Below are 22,418 nucleotides of genomic sequence, written 5' to 3' on the forward strand. Positions count from 1 at the left end.
AGAACTTTTACTTGCAAGGCATGGCTGGGGTGTTTGTAGTTGGGACTAAAATGATGATGACTCAGAAGAGTTAAGTTGACCTATTTTGGGGACTTTAATTGAATACCAGAGCTACAATGAGAATCAGACAGGGTTACTCATTCTTCTGTAATAATGAGAAATGTTAGGTGTCTCCTTGACTCTGCTTTCCCTGCAGTGACTGCATTCTGCAGTTGGACTAGCCTCAGTCGCAGCTTTCATTATGATGTTCCTTTGCTCCAGACCTCAAAGGCTCCTTACTGCCCCAGCATCAAATCTAATCTCTTCTACCTGGTTTTCAAGGCCTTATTTAATCTTCTTTTCCTCCTTCATTTCCTGTAGCTTTATTTTTCCCACTGCCGCTATTACCCATCACAGATCTCATTCATGACCTTACCTTGCATAAATTGGTTACCCTTGCCAGGAACACTGTTTCTCCTGCAGCTGCTGAAATCTTGGATTTACAACCCTACCTTTGCTCCTCCATTAAGCATCTCCTCCCCTCCCTCTAAAATATATACTTAATCAAATATTTTATTGTGCTACCTAGGAATCATTTCATGTGTTTTTTCCTAGTTAAAATATAAGTTATAAAGGTAGGGACTATGCACAGTGCTATCACATAGTGCTTAGAATCATTATTTTTGCCAAATATAATAAAGTAATGTTATTCTGGCAAGCCATCCAAAAATGAAAAGAGATTAATTATTCAGAACCCTTAATGGACACTATCTGGTATAACATTTTACCTGCACTACTTAAAAGCTTATAATTTATTCAACAAAATCTGAATGCTTACTATGTGCCAAGCATATTGTACCTATTAACTCTAGCCCAACAAATCTGTATTAGTTATACATAAAAACTCAAATCTATAAAATCAAAAATGAATAAGGAAATATAGATTAAACTGTTGCAGCAAAGATGGTGATCTTATAGTATTTATTCAAAGCTGGCGGTAGAACTAAAACAGTAGTCTTATAGATTCTCCTGTCTCCTTAATCCACTGGCTAATTTTGCCTTTTCTCAAGGTTCTTTTGCAAGAATCTTAGATATTTTTGTTTCATTAAATGCTGTAACTTCTCCCATTTGCATTTCTCATTAGAAGTATGATTTAATCATTTCCTGTAAATTAATACAATAATTCATCAACATAAAGGATTCATTATAAGAATGATAAAATTATAATTATAAAAGTAAGTATGGTTGTAGTAATAGAAAAGCCCCCAATGATATACTGTCACTTAAGGAAAACAACAGAATACATTGCCAGGTGGTGCTTTTCAGACATAACCCAACTAAATACACTTTCAGATATGCTGAATTGGGCCATTTACTATAACTCAAAGGTATATTTCAACCAGTAAGAGCCCACATGTTTCCTTGAGTACACCTTAAAGTGAAAGACTAGGAAGTAATCTAATTAAACTAATACTGGCTTTAATCAAGGGGCAAATTCCTAAAGACGTTTGTTCATTCATTCTACAGGCATTTTTTTGGAGGCCTGCTAAGAGCTAAACATGATAGACCCTTGGGATAAAAGCAGCTCATAAATGAATAAGTCAAATGGTGTGGGTAAAACAATGTGACAAAGGCTAGAACAAAGGTAATGATGGGGATTCTGAGTACAAGGAAAATTTTTTAAAAAATGAATTTCCTCTCATGCTTTTGGTCTTAACTGCCATAATTTAGGCTTTCTGATCTGCAGAGCATTCACATGCATGTAAACACCTTGCTGTAGGCCAAAAATAGCATTATATTTGTATAAATTGTGTTTATGGGGAACCTATATCCTTTAAATGCTTTAAAACCAATAATTCAATCAATATTAGCAATAGTTTTTCATTTACTATTTTCTTGATAATACACTGTTTTTAAAAACTGAGTATCTTGGGAAGCCTGGTTTATGAGATGCCATTTTCAGCTCTTGCTTGTTGATTTTATGAGATTCATGAGTTTTGTTCTCCGGTACACAATGAAGGTTAGTATACAGAATAAATATGTGATTTGATCTAGGAAAGATAAGTGATGAGATTTAAAACAGAGCATACCCTACCCTCCTCCCCCATTACCCCCACGCCTCTAAAGGGTTAAAATGACTTCTACAAAGAGATGTGCAGTCTTACCTGCTGGGGGAAAGATTTTTGGAACTGTCAAGCTGCTCTGGCTCAGGGTTCTCCCCATCATGACTGCTTTCAAGTATTTCTTCATTCTGAAGTGAAAGAAATTTTGGTAAGATCATCTATTTGTTTGGGGGAGGAGGGCTCTTACCTATATTTTTCTATTCCTATATGTCTTTGTTTTGCTGTTGTTTTTAATTTTCTAGATAAGCAACATATTCAGTTTCTCATCTTTCTCTTTCTTTCTTGGGTTATCCCCAACCACTCTGTGGATCTTTTACAGTTTCCCCTTGAGGCTTCCTTCAGGAACATCAAAAACTCATTCACAAAAGCAGGTATCCTTTTTCCTTAATAATGAAGGGACTATTAACGTTGTACTCTTCCCCCTTCCCTGCTGATACACAAAAATGATTCAGAGTTTGCTACAAGGGACAGCAAAGGGATCATTTGATTCAATGTGTTTTGTTTTTTTTGGTTTTTTTTCCGGATAAGAAATCAATGTCTGGAGAAGTTGTGGCCTGCCCAAGCCCAGAGAGAGAGCTAGACAAAGAGGAGATAAGTCCAGGGTCCACTTTCACAGGCTGGTAATCACAAGTCCGTTGCATCACACTGCCTTCTTAGGCCAGTGCATAGTGGTCACCAGTGCTGGCTTAAAGCCAGCTGGTGGTCGGAAGCCCTGTTCCACTGTGTGCCACCGCTGAGACCTTGGGGCGGGGGTGGGGGGGCGATCCGGGAGGGGCCAAAAGGAGGGAGGAGACGCCAGCCCTACTCTGTCCTGCCAACCTCCCAGAAACCCTCATGCTGGGACCCATCTTGGCTGAGAGATGAAGTGCCACCAGGAAAGACCCTGAGTCAGACCAAATATGGGCCAAGCAAGATGACTGGCCAGAGACAACCTGGAAAGCTAACCCCATTACCATAAAACCTAAGACTGCAAGCCGTGTGGCAGAGCAGTTCTCCTGGGTTCCCTTACCCTACTGCTCTCCACCCAGGTGCCCCTTCCCGATAAAGTCTTTTTTTTTTTTTAAACATCTTTATTGGAGTATAATTGCTTTACAATGGTGTGTTAGTTTCTGCTTTATAACAAAGTGAATCAGCTATACGTATACATACATCCCCATATCTCCTCCCTCTTGCATCTCCCTCCCATCCTCCCTATCCCACCCCTCTAGGTGGTCACAAAGCACCGAGCTGATCTTCCTGTGTTATGCAGCTCCTTCCTACTAGCTATCTATTTTACATTTGGTAGTGTATATATGTCCATGCTAATAAAGTCTTTTGCTTTGTCAGTAAGTGTGTCTCCTTGGACAATTCATTTCCGAGTGTTAGACAACAGCCTACTCTCGGGCCCTGGAAGGGGACCCCCTTCTGTAGCAGCACTATCTGCCTCATAGGGTTGCAGATCTTTTTCAGAACACTGGGTGGACTTCCCTGGCAGTCCAGTGGTTAAGACTCTGTGCTTCCAATGCAGGGGGCACGGGTTCGATCCCTGGTCGGGGAACTAAGATCCAACATGCCAGACAACGTGGCAAAAAATTAAAAAAAGTTAAAAGAGTTAAAAGAGTTAAAAAGAAAAAAGAATAACACTAGGCATTTAATTCTCAAAAAGAGACAAGACTCCCACTCAATTTACTTTCAAGAAAATATCATTTTAACCAGGAAGTGAATTTGTATATCATATTGATAGCAACGGGAGTATTATAAGGGTATTAACCAATAATGAACAAGTAGATAATTAGCCAGCATTTGAATTCTTCCTGCCTGCTAGGTTCTGTTTAAATGAGTTATTTTACATTCTCACAAAAGGGAGTATAGATTTAGAAAGGGCCCTCTTGCAAAAGTATTATTAAGGGAAATTTAATGAATAAACATAAAGATTCCTTGTAGATTAGAGCTAAAAGTTGGACGATGAGCTTTTCCCAGATTCAGATGAACAGATAGGAAGAACCTTGCAAAACAGGTGAGAGTTACAGGCTGCTCAGTTAGTTGTAGACAATGCAAGAGAGTCCTCTCCCTGGATTAACAGAGAGCAGTCAAGGTAAGGCTGTTTTATGATCCACAATGCAGACCACAGAGACAGCAATTTAAAAGTGTGCAGTGTATGAAAGAAAACCATGGATTTTCTATCTTTTCATAGATGTCTTCCCAAATCTGGTATCATATCCAGAAAGCCAGCTAACAAATAAAGGAGGATGTGGGATACTAGTTTTGTTAATTTAGCTCTAAAATACAAGAGCAATCTTACATTCAGGTTCATATTTTTTCTTTTAAAATAGGATATCATTTCAATAAGAATCTAAATTTTTAGTTCCCTCTCTTAACTATATTTGACCAGAGACTAGAATATATTTTTCATTTCAGTCAATATACAGAAGTAAATACCAGTCCCTGGATTCAAACCAATCTAGGTATTTTCACTACACTACCAAAGCTCTTTCTTCACATTTTCTATGTAATGTTGAACTAATTACTATGGCAGTTAATGTTACATTGCATCCCTTTCTAGTTCCTCCTCTGTGATGTTACTGTGCCAGAAACACTCACTGGACTTTGAGCTCCAGCCTTATTCATCTTTGAATCCACAACATGCAATACCTTCAGAAAGAGTAACTACCATTATTAACAAAACTCCCTCTCACTGTAAAACTTGCTTATGCTTGTGAAATGAATTGGGCTCTTTCCAACTCTATTGATCTATTGTTAGTATGGTGGATTGTAGAGTCTCTTATTTCATGACACCCTAGTATAGTGATGGAAAAATAACAATGACTTAAGGTGCAGGTATGGGCTTTATCATTTTATACAGAATGATAACATCCCTCTAATTTACAGACTTTGTCATGCATGAGATGACCTCATGGGCTTGCTGGAATGCTTAGGCATGGACTTGGTCATGTCAACCCATATTCTTGTGGCCACATGTCAGACAGTTGGTGTCAGGGTGGAGGGAGAGTCCTCTGTCAATCAAGTTTGATGGAATACAACACCCATGTTTTGGAGAATGTATGGGAAGGATCCACAGCAGATCTGGGGACTGTTTTAATAAGAGCCGGCAGTTAACTGCACTGTATACCAGTGTTTTGCTAAGGTTTAGATGGATTAGTTCTGGTGCAGTGGCTTTAAAAACTGACCACAACCCACAGGAAAAACATTTACATAATAATACTTATACACATATATTGTGATTTATAATAAGAAATATATGTTTGGTCTTCATCCTGTTTCTGGCACAGAGCTCCTAAAACCCTTTACATTTCTTGTGATAGACTGTCTTGATATTTATAACAAACCCCTTTCAACCACACTTGAGTTTATGTTAATGAGGTAACTATTAGGAAGCACCTACAGCCAGCCAGTCTCTCAGAAGCACAGGTGACAACCTGCGTTTGCAATTGGCCTCTGAAGGGGCATGGGAGCAGTCTTATAAGGCTGAGCCCTCAATATTTGGCATCTGATGCTATCTCCAGGTAGACAGTACAGAATTAATTGTTTGTTGGTGTTGGGGAAAAAATATACAACAGATGTACGTATAACTGAAAAATGTTTGTGTGATTTTGTGATGGGATACATTCTATTTTTAAATTCTATCCCATTCCCTTCTGTTTATTTATTTATTTTTTTAAAATGCTGGTGAACCCACCTAACTGAGTTCACTATCACCATTGTGACCTGCAATTTGAAAACCTCTTAAAGAGTGAAAAGAATGGGCTTCCCTGGTGGCGCAGTGGTTGAGAGTCTGCCTACCAATGCAAGGGACACAGGTTCGAGTCCTGGTCTGGGAAGATCCCACATGCTGCGGAGCAGCTGGGCCCGTGAGCCACAATTACTGAGCCTGCGCTTCTGGAGCCTGTGCTCTGCAACAAGAGAGGCCGCGATAATGAGAGGCCCGCGCACTGCAATGAAGAGTGGCCCCCACTTGCCACAACTAGAGAAAGCCCTCGCACAGAAACGAAGACCCAACACAGCCATAAATAAATAAATAAATAAATAAATAAATAAAAGAGTGAAAAGAACGCAAACTGAGGTGTGAGAGGTAAATCTGGGTGGGAATCCCTGGCTTACTTTTAAAGAAGTGGCCTTGGGTAGCACCTTAGTTCTCTATCAGTAAAATAGGGGTATTACATCTGCATCAGAAGGTTTATGTGGTAATTAGAGATAATGTATTAAAATGCTTAGCACAAAGAAAAGAATAAATGACATTTATGATTGGCTCTTTAATATCTACTGTGTGGGGATTAAAATAGGTAATTATGTAAAGCACTCAACATGCTGACCTTCAGTAATTGCTGGATAGTTGCTACTGGACCCCATATTTCTCACTAGCTGGGAGATGTTGGCTGTCACTTAATCTCCCTGGGCATGCATTTCCTTCTGTGTAAAATGAGGGAGATGTTTCATTTGGCTATGAAACGTTTCTCTGCTTATAATATAAAATACCAACATAAGTGCTGTTGCTTCCAATTTTGAGATGAAAGCTCAATTGTGGCCAGAGTACTTTTGGGAAAATTTTAAATTAAGCTTCCTGAAAGCTCTAGGAGGACGAGAGCATATTCAAATAAATGCTTGCTTTTTTCAAATATTGGTCCTGTGATTCAAATAATGGACCGAGAAAACTGACTGCAGACCAACCCACCAATTGCTGCTTTATTTCTTTGTTAGCGTTTCCTTATGAGCCTCAGTGAATTATACAGTGAGGTGATTTTAAAGCAGAGCACTAAGTTTCTTGTGAAATCATATCCTGTTTCCCTTCAGTCACCCTGACTTGGGGATGCTTCAGGGCACCAAAGAAGGGATTTTCTCAGTCAACTGCTTTAAAAGGGAACCAACCCATAAACTACTCTGTTGGGAGGCCAATCAGGTGGGAGACTCCCTCCTCCTGTACGTTCCTTTTATTCTGAAGAACAAGGGTGGCAGTGAAGGCAGGCAGGCTGGCAGCAGCTCCAGGCCCAGCGTCACTCCCTGACCCCCACCTCCACCCTAGCCTCTCTCTGGGTTCAAAATGACACCAACCCGGGCTTCCCTGGTGGCGCAGTGGTTAAGAATCCGCCTGCCAATGCAGGGGACACGGGTTCGAGCCCTGGTCCGGGAAGATCCCACATGCCGCAGAGCAACTAAGCTCGTGCGCCACAACTACTGAGCCTGCGCTCTAGAGCCTGTGAGCCACAACTACTGAGCCCAAGTGCCACAACTACTGAAGCCCATGCGCCTAGAGCCCGTGCTCCACAATAAGAGAAGCCACCGCAATGAGAAGCCTGCGCACCGCAATGAAGAGTAGCCCCCGCTCGCCGCAACTAGAGAAAGCCCGCACACAGCAACGAAGACCCAACACAGCCAAAAATAAATAAATAAAATAAATAAATTTATAAAAAAAAAAAAAAAATGACACCAACCCACATGCAGGTTTTCTAGGATCACCTTTAATGATGACTTCCTGTATCTTCTCAGCAACATAGAATCTGTTTTGTCTCCCCATATTTTGAAGAAAGACATATTTTCAAAATTTGAAAAAAAAAAACAGGTGAAGTGCCAAACCTGAAGGAATTTTTTGTAAAAAAAAAATTTATTTCAATTTCTCTGAAGAACCTATCTTTTTTAAACTTATATTTTAAAAATTATCAAGAGGTAATTTTCAATGGATTATTAACATTTTTTTTCTTCCCCAAAGGAGAAAGAGCAACATTTGAAACAGAATCAAATTTTTCCCTTAAGTTAGGTGACTTCCCATTATGATTTTAGGAATGCTTGGAGAGCAATTTCAGCTCCAACTCTTTTAAAGAGATGGTATCTGGTAATTTAAGGTAAAAGTATGATTTATTATATTATCACATTTCTTAAAAAGGAAAGCTGCTAGACCTAATTCTGAGAGAGAAAAGGTAAGGCAGATAAGGAGCTGAACCCACCCTCTTCATTTAAAGCATGAAGAGTGATCATTGAAAGAAGCGTTTAAGGTTAAGTCTTTTCTGGGATTGTAAATTAATTATGAAAACCTGAGAAAGTAAAAGAGGTATGACAAGTAAGAATCACTGAATAATTATAGAATGGCACAGCTTAGAGGAGGAGAGCAGGAAGGAAAGGAAAGGAAACCTCTCCAAAGGGCAGTCACCTCCAGCCTCAGTCCAGGGTGGCCTTAGAGACACTCTGTTTCCCAGAGTGAAAAACATCAGCCTTGGGAAAGAGTAGCCTCCCCTCTCCATTGCTGGAACTGCCGGGAAAGGGGAAACCCCACCCCCCCGATTTTTGAGATTCAGTGGGTTTTGATGTGGAGAATAAGAAGGACTTCTGAAGAACAGGAACCACCTAGAGAATCTATCCTTCAAGTGAATTCCTACCCGGCTGGTCTGTCCTATTTGCTCCCTCTCATTGGCCTTTTTCCAGCATATCTTTTCGTACACTTCACTGGCATTGCCTGAAGAAGCCACTACCTAAAGATTCCTTTAGATAATAAGGCAGTCAGTCCGTTTTAAAAGATGGCAAGTGTTTGCAGGAGGGTTAAGGGGCTGTCAGTCACTCAGCCATGCATTGCTGTGAACTAGCTCATTCAGATTTCTCCCACTTCTAGTCCAGATCAGCTGCATTGGGAGGAGACTTCCAAGAGGGAGGGGAGGGATGGCGAGGTAAGAGGAAGGTTTTAGGACATTTTATAGACTGAAGCCCTTTGGAGGGCTTGAGGAGACAGGCATAACTGGTCCTGAAGCTCTGTGGAAAGGGGAAATGACTAGGGAAAGATAAGGAAATGGGTCCCAGATGAAAACTTTACAAAATTTTTCCAGGGTCTCTTTTATCTAAATCTTGAGTTTTGCAGCTAGACTTGTTAGTAATTAGTTCAATGTTCTTACTGGTTAAATTGGCATTTATAAGCTGGACTAATACTCTAAACATTACTTATAGTATTTGTTTATGGGGGAAATGTCTTCTTAAAAAACTGCAAACATTGCAACGTTGTTTTACCAATGATATGCAAGTCTGTAGTTCTGTTAAAAATATCAGAAAGTGAGAAACATGTCACAAGATACCTTTCTCCCATTCCCAAACCAAGAAAATGTGGAGGAAATAAGTAAGCCGAGGACGTTGAAAAGAAGTTGTCCATACATCCTGAATTTTCTCAGACTGTTTGATTTCATGTGATTTTAACTTTAATGCATAAATGTTAATGTAACAATTTTTACATGTCTGTAAATCTTACTTAACTCATAAATAAAATCACAAATTTGAAAAATGCTTTATTAGATTTGCAAAAGTGCCCTAACCTAGTTAATTTCCAAATAACCTCAAGGCCAACTGGTTGACTCTTGCTGCTGTGGGGAGGAGTATAGCCCAGCTAACAGAAAGAGAGTGTGTAGGTTACTGTTATAGATCCACGAGACCACAAATGCTGGACTCAGCCTGCATAAGTCCTCACTTTCTACTGTTCCCCCGCGTACTCTATATTGGCCAACAAATTCATTCAATGGAGATTCCAAGATGGAAACCTTGAAGGTATTTTCAGTATCTTCTTTTTCCTCCCTATTAAATCTATCCCCTTATTTCTCTGCCTTGAACTATTCCTTCATTCATCAAACTTTCTCTGACAGTCTAGAGCATTCCAGGCACTGGGGAGAACACCTGGACTAATGGGTATGAGCTCTGCCCATCTCCTTTTTTGCCACGGCCATTAGTAAGCTCTCAACATTGAAGTCTCACCTGGACTGTGACAACCGCTGGCAGCTGGTCAGCCTGCCTCTCTTCATCTAATTTACTCTTCATTGCTGTACCAATGTCAAACCAATACACAAGTGCCCTTGCTGGCAACAACCCTCAACCAAAGCCTTCAGCAACCTGTCTTTGGTCTACCTTCCCAGCTTTCTTGGACTATTCCCAGAATAGCCTATGCTCCCTTCAGACTTCTGAGGCTTTACATCCTTCCCCATCCTGGAATGCCCTTCTCTATCTTATCCACCTTTCAAAGTTGTATTTATTCTTTAAAATTAAGTTCAGGGACTTCCCTGGTGGTCCAGTGGTAAAGAATCTGCCTTCCAGTGCAGGGGACGTGGATTCGATCCCTGGTCGGGGAACTAAGATCCCACATGCCACGGGGCAACTAAGCCCCCGTGCCACAAGTACTGAGCTCACTTGCCTCAGTGAGAGAGCCCGTGTGCCACAACTACAGAGCCCACGCGCCTTGGAGCCCATGTGCCTTGGAGCCCGTGTGCCATAACTAGAGAGAAGCCCGCGCGTGGCAATGAACAGCCCGCGTGCCGCGACTAAGACCCGACGAAGCCAAAAAAAATAAAGAAAAATAAATAAATTTAAAAAAAACTCTTAAAAAAATTAAGTTCAAATGCCACCTCCTTTGGAAAAAAACACCCCGACATACTTGCTATGAACTGTTCCCTCTTCTGCCTTCTAACACATTATATTCCTTTTACTAGAGGTAGGTCATTCTGCTTTATATTATAAATTATTGGAAATATGTTGTTTCCCCCATGAAACTTGTAAGTTTCCTGAGTTTAGGCCCCATGTTAGAATTGTTTCCCATAGGTGACCCATAGCAATTGCTTTGATATATATTAAATTGAGCTGAATAAGCCACCCAAATTGGATATATCAAATATTTTAGTCATGTCCATTTTTTATTGATGAGAGGGCAAAGCCAACAGTGGTCTTACTGTTATTCTCTCTTTTTTCTCATGTAGTTCCCTCAGTGAAAAATACATTCTCATACATTAATTTAGTCACATCCTCACTCTCCTGCATTTTGGACTCTGTATTAGCCTAAGAGATCCATATCTACCTTAATGATTTCTTCTTTATCCCAATGGCCTATGACTATAGCCTCTAGGCCAATGTGACCAAAAGTGCAGTCCCTTGTACCACCTGCATTCTAGTCACCAAATGCATAAGTTAAAAAGTCATATTCTGGGGCTTCCCTGGTGGCGCAGTGGTTGAGAATCTGCCTGCCAACGCAGGGGACAAGGGTTTGAGCCCTGGTCTGGGAAGATCCCACATGCCGCAGAGCAACGAAGCCCGTGCGCCACAACTACTAAGCCTGTGCTCTAGAGCCAGCGAGCCACAACTACTGAAACCCGCGCACCTAGAGCCTGTGCTCTGCAATGAGAAGCCACTGCAAGGAGAAGCCCGCGCACCGCAACAAAGAGTAGCCCCTGCTCACTGCAACTAGAGAAAGCCTGCGTGCAGCAACGAACACCCACCACAGCCAAAAATAAATAAATAAATAAATAAGATAAAATTAAAAAAAAAAAAGTCGTATTCCTGGACCCTAAGCCAGACCTCCTGAATCTGTCTCTGTGGATGGAGCCTGAAAATCTGCATTATGAATAAGCTTCTCAGGGTTGTAGTACACAGGAAACCTTGAGAATCTTCATTCTAGATATTGTTCAGAGAGCTTGGCTGGGGAGATCAAGATTTGGTGGATTTTTTGAATCTCTAAGAATGACCAGACTTTAAACATCACAGAAAGTGAACAGTGAAATGTGCTTATGGTTCACATAGTTCTCTTGAGAAACAGAAAGGTAAATGAAAGATTTTGGGATTCAGAAGAGTGAGAAAGCAAAAAACTAAATTTGGCCCTGATCTCTTATCATTTGGCAAAAAGATACATATCCGAGATTAGGAGAAGCTATTTAATTTAAGACCTGAATCCAACCTTCCTTCAGCTTCTTTTCATCTTTTACACAAAACATTCTATCTGTAAACACAGGATTAAATGGGAAACTAACATTACTAAGAATCTTCTGTATGTCAGGCATCATGCTAGGTGCTTTCCATATATTTCTCATTTAATCAGCCACCTGTGAGGTTACTTTATTTAACTCCATTTTGCAGAAGAGGAAATTTAGGGGATGAAAGGCTAAGTAAACTGCTAGTTAGGTCGATTAAGTAAGTAATCCGGTAGACAGGTTAAATTAGATAGATTAGGAAACTGCTAGATTAAGTAAACTGCTAATTTCAGATTCCAGTTCGATCATTTACTAGTTGTGTGAGACTTGGGGAAACTCACTTAGCTCCTCAGACCCTCAACAGCATCACAGATAAAACAAAGGAGACATCACCTTCCTCACAAGGTACTGAGGACTTGAGATGAAATCAGGTACACACAGCACCCAGCACAATGTCCGGCCCTCAGTCAGTGTTAGCAACCCTTCCCTCGCCTCTCTGTTCTCTTCTTGCCTTGACTTTTTTTGTTTTTAAAAAAATTTTATGAAGGAGCCTGTTTGCTCAGAAGCATGAAAAGACCTCGCTATTTTCAACGACTTTAATAGGTGCCCAGGAACACTGTTTGCTGGTGCTCACACACAGGCAGTAGCTCTTCCTTTTTCCTGAGGGTTGACATGCAGGAAAAAGAAATCCTCATTAGCCTTTGGCTTCTTTCCACCTCCAAAGAGGCCATGATGTGAGCAGCCCAGGGAAAGCAGCCCCGGTGAGTCATGCTTTCAGCTTCCAACTGGTGACGGGAAGGGCAGAAAGTAGCCATATCACTACTGCTAGAAGCCACAGGGAAGGACTCCACCGTGACTTTCCCAGACAGTGTCAGTGAGCCAAGCGCAGCCCTCACAGCTGCCAGATGGCCCCGAGAATCTCAGCCGCCTCCTCAAGTTGAGCTTGTCAAGTTCCTGCGAACTGGCACACCAAGGATTCTCCTGCCAGAGAAGAGGGAACGCCTTTTTTGGGAATGAGTTCTCTGCTGATGATAAGACCTTATCATGATTTTAGTTGCAGGTAGTGAGGATCAGTGACTCCAGCAGCAATCATGAATGGTTTGGGTTTATAGCTTTTTTTTTTTTTTCCCCCCCCTGTGAGCATTTACTCTTGAGGCCAAGGAGAGGCATTTATCACAATGTTATGATTCACTCTCCTAAACTGGCTATGCCTTCATTTCATCTTTCAGTTCCAGGCCTAAGGCCAAAAAGGTGTCAGAATTGTCACCCAGAGTCAGATGCATGTTCTACTTATCCTGGTCATCTGTCTTGGACAGTGGCCACAAAACACAAGCAGCAGTGATTGTTCTTGATGGTAATCAACCTCCTTGTCCCCCTTTTGGACCGTGCAGAGATGATTCTAAACCTTCTTTTCTAACCTACTTTTTTTCTTACTAGTTTTCTTACATATTTTGGAATGATGATTTCCCTGGTTATACTACCCACCTTGGAAAACACTAATTGCATTTACGGATCCTAAATTGATTTCTAAGTCCAGGATTTGGGGATTTGGTGCACAAATCCCCTTTCTTCCTATTCATAGTTTGCACGACTGTGGATTCTGCTCATTCTTCTCATAGCCCTGGGCTTTAGAAGCAGAAGTCTGAGCAGCCACTGTTTTCCAAAACTAGGAAGTTGGGCAGCCTTTGTTCCTACCCTGCTTCCTTTTCTCCCTTGACTGTTAATATATATGTTCTTGTGGGAAAAGCCCTTCATTAAATACCCAAACAAGGCAACAGTAAGGGAAAAAGCAACACAAGCAAAGAAGGATGACGGTAGCATGTACCTGTGCCTGCTTAGCAGTACCTATGCTGTTGGTGATCTGCCTAAACACAGGGGGAGAGAGCTTCTTAGCAGGATGGGCTTGGAGCCTGAATTAAACAAACAGCACAGCAGAAGGAAGAAACCAGAAATCTGGTGGTCAGGGCTTTTTGAATTCTACTCAGCATTTTCCAACCCTGCTGGCCTCTGATTCTATCTCCACCCCTGCTCCTGCAGTGTCTATTTTTACAAGTATGTAACACAGGAGTAAATAATGAATGTAGCTTATGGAAACTTTTGGCCTTAAATACTTGAGGTCTTCCCTGAGGAAAGGTGCTTTATGTTTATTGACAATATTTCCTTTTTTTCTTTTACAACAAATAAAACAATAGCACTCATTGTATTGTTTACAATTATTGAAATAATTTACTCTAATTTTAATTCTTATATATGAGAACCTTAACATACTTACAACTCCCACGGCATCTTTATGAAGTGTGCAGGTCATAAATATGTTGTCTAAAGATGGGCAAAGTAAGTCACAGAGATATGAAGTGAGTTCCAATCACATTGTGAGTCAATGCAATGGCATATGCGTTCAGGTGCCCAATCTGGGCTCTGGTGCACTTGACACGGCCCTCACCTTCAGAGATGACATTCTTTGAAGACCAGCGTACAGAAAATGGTAGAGTGATGCTCAGTTTTGAAGGTGAATTAAATCCTTTTTATATTACCTGATGATTTCACAGACTTCATGAATGTCAAGTCAGGTGAATTTTAGTTACATTTGCCCATTTCAAAAAATGACTGATCAAGACTGGATGATATACTATGAACAACTATATGCCAATTAGACAACCTGGAAGAAATGGACAAGTTCCTAGAAACATACAGCCCACCAAAACTGAGTCAAGAAGAAATAGATAATTTTACAGACCGATCACTAAAAGTGAGATAGAATCTGTAATAAAAAAAACAAAAAACAAAAACAAAACCTCCCTGCAAACAAAAGTTCAGGACCAGATGGCTTCACTGGGGAATTCTACCAAACATACAAAGAAGAACTAATGCTGATCCTTCTCAAACTTTTCCAAAAGGCTGAAGAGGAGGGAACACTCCCAAAGTTATTCTATGAAGCCACTATTACCCTGATACCAAAACCAGACAAAGACACTACCAAAAAAAAAAAAAAATTACAAGGCTGTATGAAATAGGAGACTGTTTCCTAACTCTGGAAGACATGGTGATGCAATAACTCCAACCATGAGGGATTCCAAAATAGCAATGACAGTGTCCTCATCTGCCCAGAATACAGAAGGATGACTGAACAAACTGACAGAAGAATGCAGCTTTCTCTCTCTAAGAAAAGTCTGCTGGGAACTAGTTCCCACATTGTTTCTGCCTCCAGGAAGAAAAGCCTAAGACTTGCTTTCTGCCTGACTCCTTAATGGTCAGTGGAGTCTCTGTGGGGGGCCCTAGATTTGGACACATTGGGAATTGATGATGGATACGAACTATTGCTGAAGTCCATTTGAGCCCATGGTCTACTGGCTTCTGTTTCAGAACCATTCAGTCAGCCAGATATTTAATTTTTTAGTGAGGCAGAGGAAAGGGACCCCTTCTGGGGTTGCTGTACAGCAACATATATTCACAATTCATTTTGCTTGGGTTTTTAAATATAATGTAACTTTACGATTATATAGTGCTTGGCCATTTTCAGATTTTCTCTTGATGCTCAAAGCAGTTTCAGGAGGTAGCTATTGTTATTCCCATTTTTACAGATGAGAAACTGAGGTTTAGAGAGGTTATGTCACTTAAGACATATGTCACTTAAGTCTAGGTCTGCCAGATTCCAAAGCTTATGCTCTTCTTTTTTTTAACTTTTATTTTGAAATAATTATATAGATTATATAGATTCACATGAGTCTGCAAAGAAATGTACAGAGAAGTCCCAGGTACTCTTCCCCCAACCTCCTTCAATGTTAACATCTCACGCAACTAGAGTATAGTATCAAAAGCATGAAAATGACTTTGGCACAATCCACAATGCTTATTCGGAGTTCACCAGCTATATATGCCTGTGTGTGTGTGTGTGTGTAGCTGTATGTAATTTTGTCTTTTTTTTTTTTTTGATACATTTATTTATTTATTTATTTTTGGCTGCGTTCGGTCTTTGTTGCTGCACACAGGCTTTCTCTAGTTGCAGCGAGTGGGGGCTACTCTTCGTTGTGGTGCGTGGGCTTCTCATTGCGGTGGCTTCTCTTGTTGCAGAGCACGGGCTCTAGGTGCATGGGCTTCAGTAGTTGTGGCATGCGGGCTTCAGTAGTTGTGGCTCGCGGGCTCTAGAGCGCAGGCTCAGTAGTTGTGGTGCACGGGCTTAGTTGCTCCGCGGCATGTGGGATCTTCCCGGACCAGGGCTCGAACCCCTGTCCCCCTGCATTGGCAGGCGGATTCTTAACCACTGCGCCACCAGGGAAGCCCTGTCATGTTCTTTTTATGTATAAACCATACACTGTTCTACCAATTTTAAATGTGAAGTCAGATTATAGGAATGAACAAAATGACTTTTCCTTCAATGAAACAATATCTACCCACCATTATGTGCATTATGACCAAAGAGCTTCTGGTTTCTATTTGCAATGAAGAAGAAAGGAAAGGATGAAATTCTACAAACCTCATCTCTGGGGAGCACTAGTCTGTGCTACGTGCCTTTATGGCTCATCTTCTGGAGGTGATGGTAGGTATGAAACAGGGAAACACAATTCATTGGTTTATTGATAATTATGGCAGCAATCTTATGTCAGAAATTTCTATCAGTAAAGGAAAGGCGATCATACCTTGACTTCAAATGTAGTCTCATCATCTTCCTTTTCCACAGAGTTTAAATCCGTCTCCACATAATGTTCCTCAGGGGTTTTCTGATGAGGAGCTAGAGAGACAAAGAAAACTTGCCATTAATTTGGCTTATAAATAACTCAGAGCACTTAGCCTGACTTGGACCATGTTGATGTAGCTGATTAACAAAGCTTCACTGAGCTGCTCCAGTGATTTCCAAGGTAGTAGATGAAATTGGAGGTGAAGGAGAGATGCAGAAAAGAAAGAGTCCTTAATCCCAGGCACTTGATTCAAAGAGAAAAAAGTCACACTCAACACCACAGGAAACATCAAACCACAACAAATCAGTAAACATAATGTGGTAAAAATGATAGTTTCCATCATTCCCAATTTTAAGGCCCAGCTAAAAAGTCACTTTCTTCATGAAATCTTCCTTAACTATTCCAGACTTCATGGATTCTTTTGATGCCCTGATATTTAGCATTAATCATCTGCAATGTATAATATTGTACTTGATGTTCTTGGATTAGAAGATTCAATTCTAGGTACCACATTCTATTGAGTATATTTTTTCCATTATACAGGTAATTAATTTGTGATTACTACAGAAAATTTGAAAAATACTAAAATCTTACCATTTAAACACACTGTGATTACATAAGGGAATGTCCATGTCTGCCCTAAGCAGAAATCGTTGCTAATCTGATGATCTAACAGTTGCATTACAAAACTGATGCAACCGTATTTTTAGTGGACAGCATGACTGTGTGAAGAATCAGCTGAGTCTAGAGGGAATTGGGCAGCCTTGCTCTTGCTCTCTCCTCTCAATCATTCTCCCTCCGTCCTCTCCTTCCCACAGGGCTCTCAGACACCTGAGAGATACCCTTCTTCAAGCTCCACGGCCATTTGGCAGTAAGATTGGGATTTGGGTAGGAGAAGCCCTGGTTATGCTTGAAACTTCTAACCCAGCTTTACCAGAGGGCTGCATTGGGGGTGATGGCTACAAGGCTAATAAGTAAGTGGTAACTTGAATTCTTGTCACCATCACCACCCTTGTATACACAGTTTCTTTGGGAAACTCATGGGATACTTGTGATTAATCCAGGACAGGATACGAGCATTTCTGGGTCCTATGGCCAAAATGTCATCCAGCTAATGCCACCAATATCACCCTGATGCTTATCTGTGGTAGACTTGTTGGAGGTTGACTGTCTTGCCTCCAGAGGCCCCTCCCAAGCCTCAAGTTCTGTGAGCCAACTGGAAGCAGCTTGGGCTTTCTGTGGGTTTCCCATACATGTTATGTTGAAATCTGTAGTGAAGCACTGTTTGCTGCCCCGAGTTATGTGACCACTGAAGCTATTTTATAACAATGGACAATCCATTGGGCTCCTCATTCTCTACAGGATCTCTGTAACCTGAGTAATTCCAGGCATAATAACGGGAAGCTGGAAATGCATACACTAATTGGCAACACCCATGACTGAGAAGCACCTTCCCTTAACTCTAAGTACAGCGATGAAGTTAAAGGCAGGGACGTGGGAGTCATGCTGCCAGCGCTCCAGTTTTGCTCTTCCACACATGAAGCATACGTTCTCAAAGAGCCTTAGCTTCTTCATCTGTATATGGGGAATAATGAGAAGGCCTACAGTATGGGGTTGTTATGAGGCCTTAATGAGTTAGTATGCACAGTGTTTAGATCGTGGCAAGCACTCAGTATATTTTAGCTATTATTATAGCCACAAAAGAATTTTTTCATGTTCATATGTACTTCAGAGAGGTTGAATGTTGTACGCAAGACACCTGGCTACCAAGAGTCAGAGCTGAGATTCCAGCTCCCGTCTCTAAGCAGCTCTGACCATGTTCCTTACACTGTGAAATATAATAGTCTATCTTGGCACAGACTCAGTTACTAAGGAATCAGACAAGTGTATTTGAAAATCCTGTTAGCGATCAGCTAGAATCCACACTTGGTGGTTAATCTCCAAAACAAAAGTGCAGGATTGTTATACAAAATGAGCTAGTTGCCTGACCAAGGTCAACAATACCTGTTCAGACATGTCAAAGATCTGTGGATCCTAGGAGGGTCATTATCTACTATGAAATCTTGTGTTCAAAAAGCTGAGAAACAATCTATCATTCCTGCTTTGTTTACTTGTAACAAACATACATCCTTTATATAGGTATACATATAGCTGATTCACTTCATTGTACAGCAGAAACTAATACAACATTGTAAAGCAATTTTACTCAAATTAAAAAAAAAATAATGAGGGAAGCAAAGTCATCGAAAGGAGCATAATTTAGTTTTGGGAAAGAGCCCTAGATGAGAGGTAAGGAGAACCAAGCCCTGTTTCCAAACATCCAAGAAGGATGTCTCTCTGTGTGTGAGTGTTTGTGTTTCTGTGGTATGTGTGCATAAGGGTGTCTGAGTGTGCATGTGTACGCATGTGTGTGGAAAACTTCAGGAAAGAAATTCACTAAACTGTTATCAACTTTTTAATTCTAAAAAGTTTAATATGTTGTAGGAGACAGGGGACTGTAAGCTGTACTAAATGGAGAGTTACCAAAAGACCCCATAATTTTCAGATAAATAAAAACTGAAAGAATTTGTTGCAGACCTGAAAAACAAGAAATGCCAAAGGGAGGTTTTCAGCCTGAAGAGACAAGACACATGATGGTAATTCAACAAGGAATAAAGAACACCAGAAATGGTGAATAGGACGGTAAAGATAAAATTTTATATATATATATATATATATATATATATATATATAATTATAAATATAAATAAAAAATATAAAATTATATACATAATTATATTTATTTTTTTTCCATTTTTTCTTCCTTTCTCCCAATTTCTTTAAAAGATATATGATTGTTTAAAGCAAAAATTATAACACAATATTGGGGTATGTAACATATGTAGGTGTATTATTTAGGATAAGAATAGCACAGAGGATGATTAAAGGGCACATGGAACTATACTTTTGCGAATTTCCTGTATTTACATAAAGTGCTACAATATTAACTCAAAGTAGATTGTGAGAAATTAAGGATGCACATGGTAAGCCCTGAAAGAAACACCTGGGGAAAAAACAATGCAAAAGTTATGTATGTATGTTAAAAAGCCAGCAGAGGAATTAAAATGGAATACTAAAAAATTGGCTAACCCAAAAGAAGCCAGGAAAAGAGATCAGAGGAATAAAAAACATATGAGACAAATAGACAACAAATAACAAAAGAGTAGCTCTAAATCCAACTATATCAATAATTACATAGTATGTAAAATCAACTAAACACTCCAATTAGAAAGCAGAGGTTAACATGTTTTTAAAAGGCAAGACCCACCTATAGCTGTCTACAAGAAATATGCTTTAAAAATAGAAATAGAAGAATGGAAAAAGTGTATCATGCAAACACTAAGCATAAGAAAGCTGGAATGGCTCTATTAATATCTGACAAAATAGACTTCAAGACAAGGACTATTACTAAAGATAAGAAGGGAAGGAGAGATATTTCATAATTATAAAAGGGCCAGTGTATCTAGAAGACATAATAATTATGAATATGTGCTTAATAAAATACATGAGGTAACAAATGACACATATATCATACCCAAGAGTGTTTACCCAGGAATGCATGATTGTTTTAACATTTAAAAAGAAATAATTCTAATCCACCATATAAACCAATAAAGGAGAAAAAAATATGATCATCACAATATATGCACCAAATAGAGCATCTGAAAAATTCAATAATCATTCGTGATAAAACTCCTAGCAAACTGGAATAGAAGGGAACTTCCTCAATCTTATAAAAGGCATCTGTGAAAAACTTACTGCTAACATCGTACTTCAAGGTGAAAAATAAACTTTTTCCCTGCGTATTGGGAAAAGACACAGATGTCTGCTCTCACCACTTCTATTCAACATTGTACTAGAGTCCCAGCCATCAATCATCATAAGGCAAGGGGAAAAAAAGCATAAAGATTGAAACAGAAGAAGTAAAACTGTCCTTATTCACAGATATGATTATTTTTCTATACAGAAATATATTCCTATTGATAGTTATATATGGTAAGTTCAATTTATTATAGGGCTTTTTAAAAACATGAAATGTGTAAGATCTTTACACTCAAAACTACTATACTGTTGAGGGAAATTAAAGAAGACCTAAATAAGTGGAATGTTATAACGTTCATGAATTGGAAGACTCAACATTGGTGAGATAAAAGTTCTCCCCAAATTGATCTATATATTAATTCAGTGATCTATATATTCATCCCAGCAGAAACTGATAGGTGACTGTAAAATTTATATGGAAATGAAAAGGACCTAAAATAGCCAAAACAATCTTGAAAAAGTACAAAGTTGGAAGACTTACACTACCTGATCTCAAGGCTTACTAGTAAGCTATAGTAATCAAGACCACGTAGGATTGGTGTAAGGACTCATCTTTTTTTTCAAAGAACCAATTTTACCCCTCCATTGCTAATAGAATCTTGTGGGCCTTTTCAAGGTCCTTAATGGAGTTTATTTCATGCTAATGGTATTTGTGCATTTATATTATTCTTCTACTAGACTGTGAGCTTTTCCTGGCATACAGGCACTCAGTTTTACCTAAATTTATGTCTTCAATGACTGTACTATTCCATATCTTAAATAATATCTGTCAAAACAGTAACCATTATGCATCTTAAGCAACCAAAATCTAAACCCTCATGGGCATCAATGAAACATAAAGCCACAAAACTTCTTTCCCCAAGTAACCTACCCAAGGTGGAGGGCTGGCGGATTTTTGGTGACACCCATTTTGGGGAGAACTCAGGACGCGGGGCCACGGGTTGCACTGGGCGAGTCTGTCTGGCTGCCAGTTTCATCAGACTCATTTGCCTCTTGTGAAATATTTCCTGCACATCACCCAGCTTCTGCAGGACTTTCTGGGCTTTGGCCTGTGGGAAAAAAAGCAGTTCATGAGCCGGTCACTCTGCACTGAGCCTGAGGACGTGAGGCATTCCCTTTCTCCCATCTTCCCCTCCTCCCCACCTCCCTATCTCCTCCCTCAGGTGACCCTTCTCTGGGCATCTATATGCAGGTCATCTCACATCTCACCTCATACAGAATTGTGCTTCTAAGAGTCTGTACCTCCCACTTGATTGGCAGGGGTTGTATCTTTTTCACCACTCTATCTCCAATGCCTGAAACACTGCTTAGCACCGAGCAGTGCTCAGTAAATATATGCTGAGTGGGTAAATGTTCACTAAGCCATATCCATTCATGGTAGAAAAGGATGCCACATGCCATGAATGAACTGCATTAGGCCAACTTATAAAACAGGAGGATTTCAAAATAAGAAATGTACCCTGAATAAAGGCCCTGATAGAGAAAAGACTGTTAAGTATTCTGGGGTAAAAAGGTGGTTAAATTCTGAGGCAGGATCAAGGGAACCACAAAGATCTGTAATGAAAAGGATACACCTTTAAACTTTATTCTGTGAGACCCCTTCTTTATATATAAGTAGGAAAGAAAGAAACTGAAGAAATACCAGGGGAAAGATGAAACTCAAACATGTTCTCATAACTGATTATATGCCCTAAGGCAGAGGTTCAGGAGAACAAGAAACAAGACCTGTTTCACCTGAGTTTTCCCAAGGCCTGAATTCAGCTGAATATGTTTCTTCCAGCAGGACATCCCTCTAGCTCTGGTGGGTCAAGGAAGTGGGTAGCCTTCTCTTTGTCATGCAGAGTCTGACATCCACCTTGTGGATGATTTTAACCACCAAACACGGGACCAAAAATTAGAAGAGCTGAACCACCATAATCCACGCAGGGTGGTCTGAGGATGCCGAATTCCAAAAGTACAGGCTCAGCACACACCGAGGGAGGTTGCCACAGTTTGCAACTGGAAAAAGTAAGGTCTTTTCTATACTGGGCCATATTCTGACGAAAGAGCAAAGATCCCTGAGGACTGGAGTGTTAACTATGCAACAA

The 22,418-nt window shown here is 40.1% G+C and overlaps 1 protein-coding gene across 3 annotated transcripts in view; it reads right to left on the minus strand.

Moving 5' to 3' along the window:
* MCF2L2 (MCF.2 cell line derived transforming sequence-like 2) overlaps window positions 1-22,418 on the minus strand; it is a 249,321-nt gene that overhangs the window by 86,513 nt on the left and 140,390 nt on the right. For all 3 annotated transcript variants that reach the window (XR_009008109.1, XM_057545103.1, XM_007195354.2), the window contains exons 13-15: window positions 21,203-21,380; window positions 16,432-16,523; window positions 2,145-2,230 (exon numbers count right to left, since the gene is read on the minus strand). Coding sequence is in view for 2 of the 3 variants with exons in the window: in XM_057545103.1 (XP_057401086.1) it covers window positions 2,145-2,230; window positions 16,432-16,523; window positions 21,203-21,380 (356 nt within the window). In the remaining variant the exon portion in view is untranslated. The remainder of the gene's footprint in view (window positions 1-2,144; window positions 2,231-16,431; window positions 16,524-21,202; window positions 21,381-22,418) is intronic.

The sequence above is a fragment of the Balaenoptera acutorostrata genome, chromosome 4 (genome assembly GCF_949987535.1).
Source record: "Balaenoptera acutorostrata chromosome 4, mBalAcu1.1, whole genome shotgun sequence".
NCBI lineage: Eukaryota > Metazoa > Chordata > Mammalia > Artiodactyla > Balaenopteridae > Balaenoptera > Balaenoptera acutorostrata.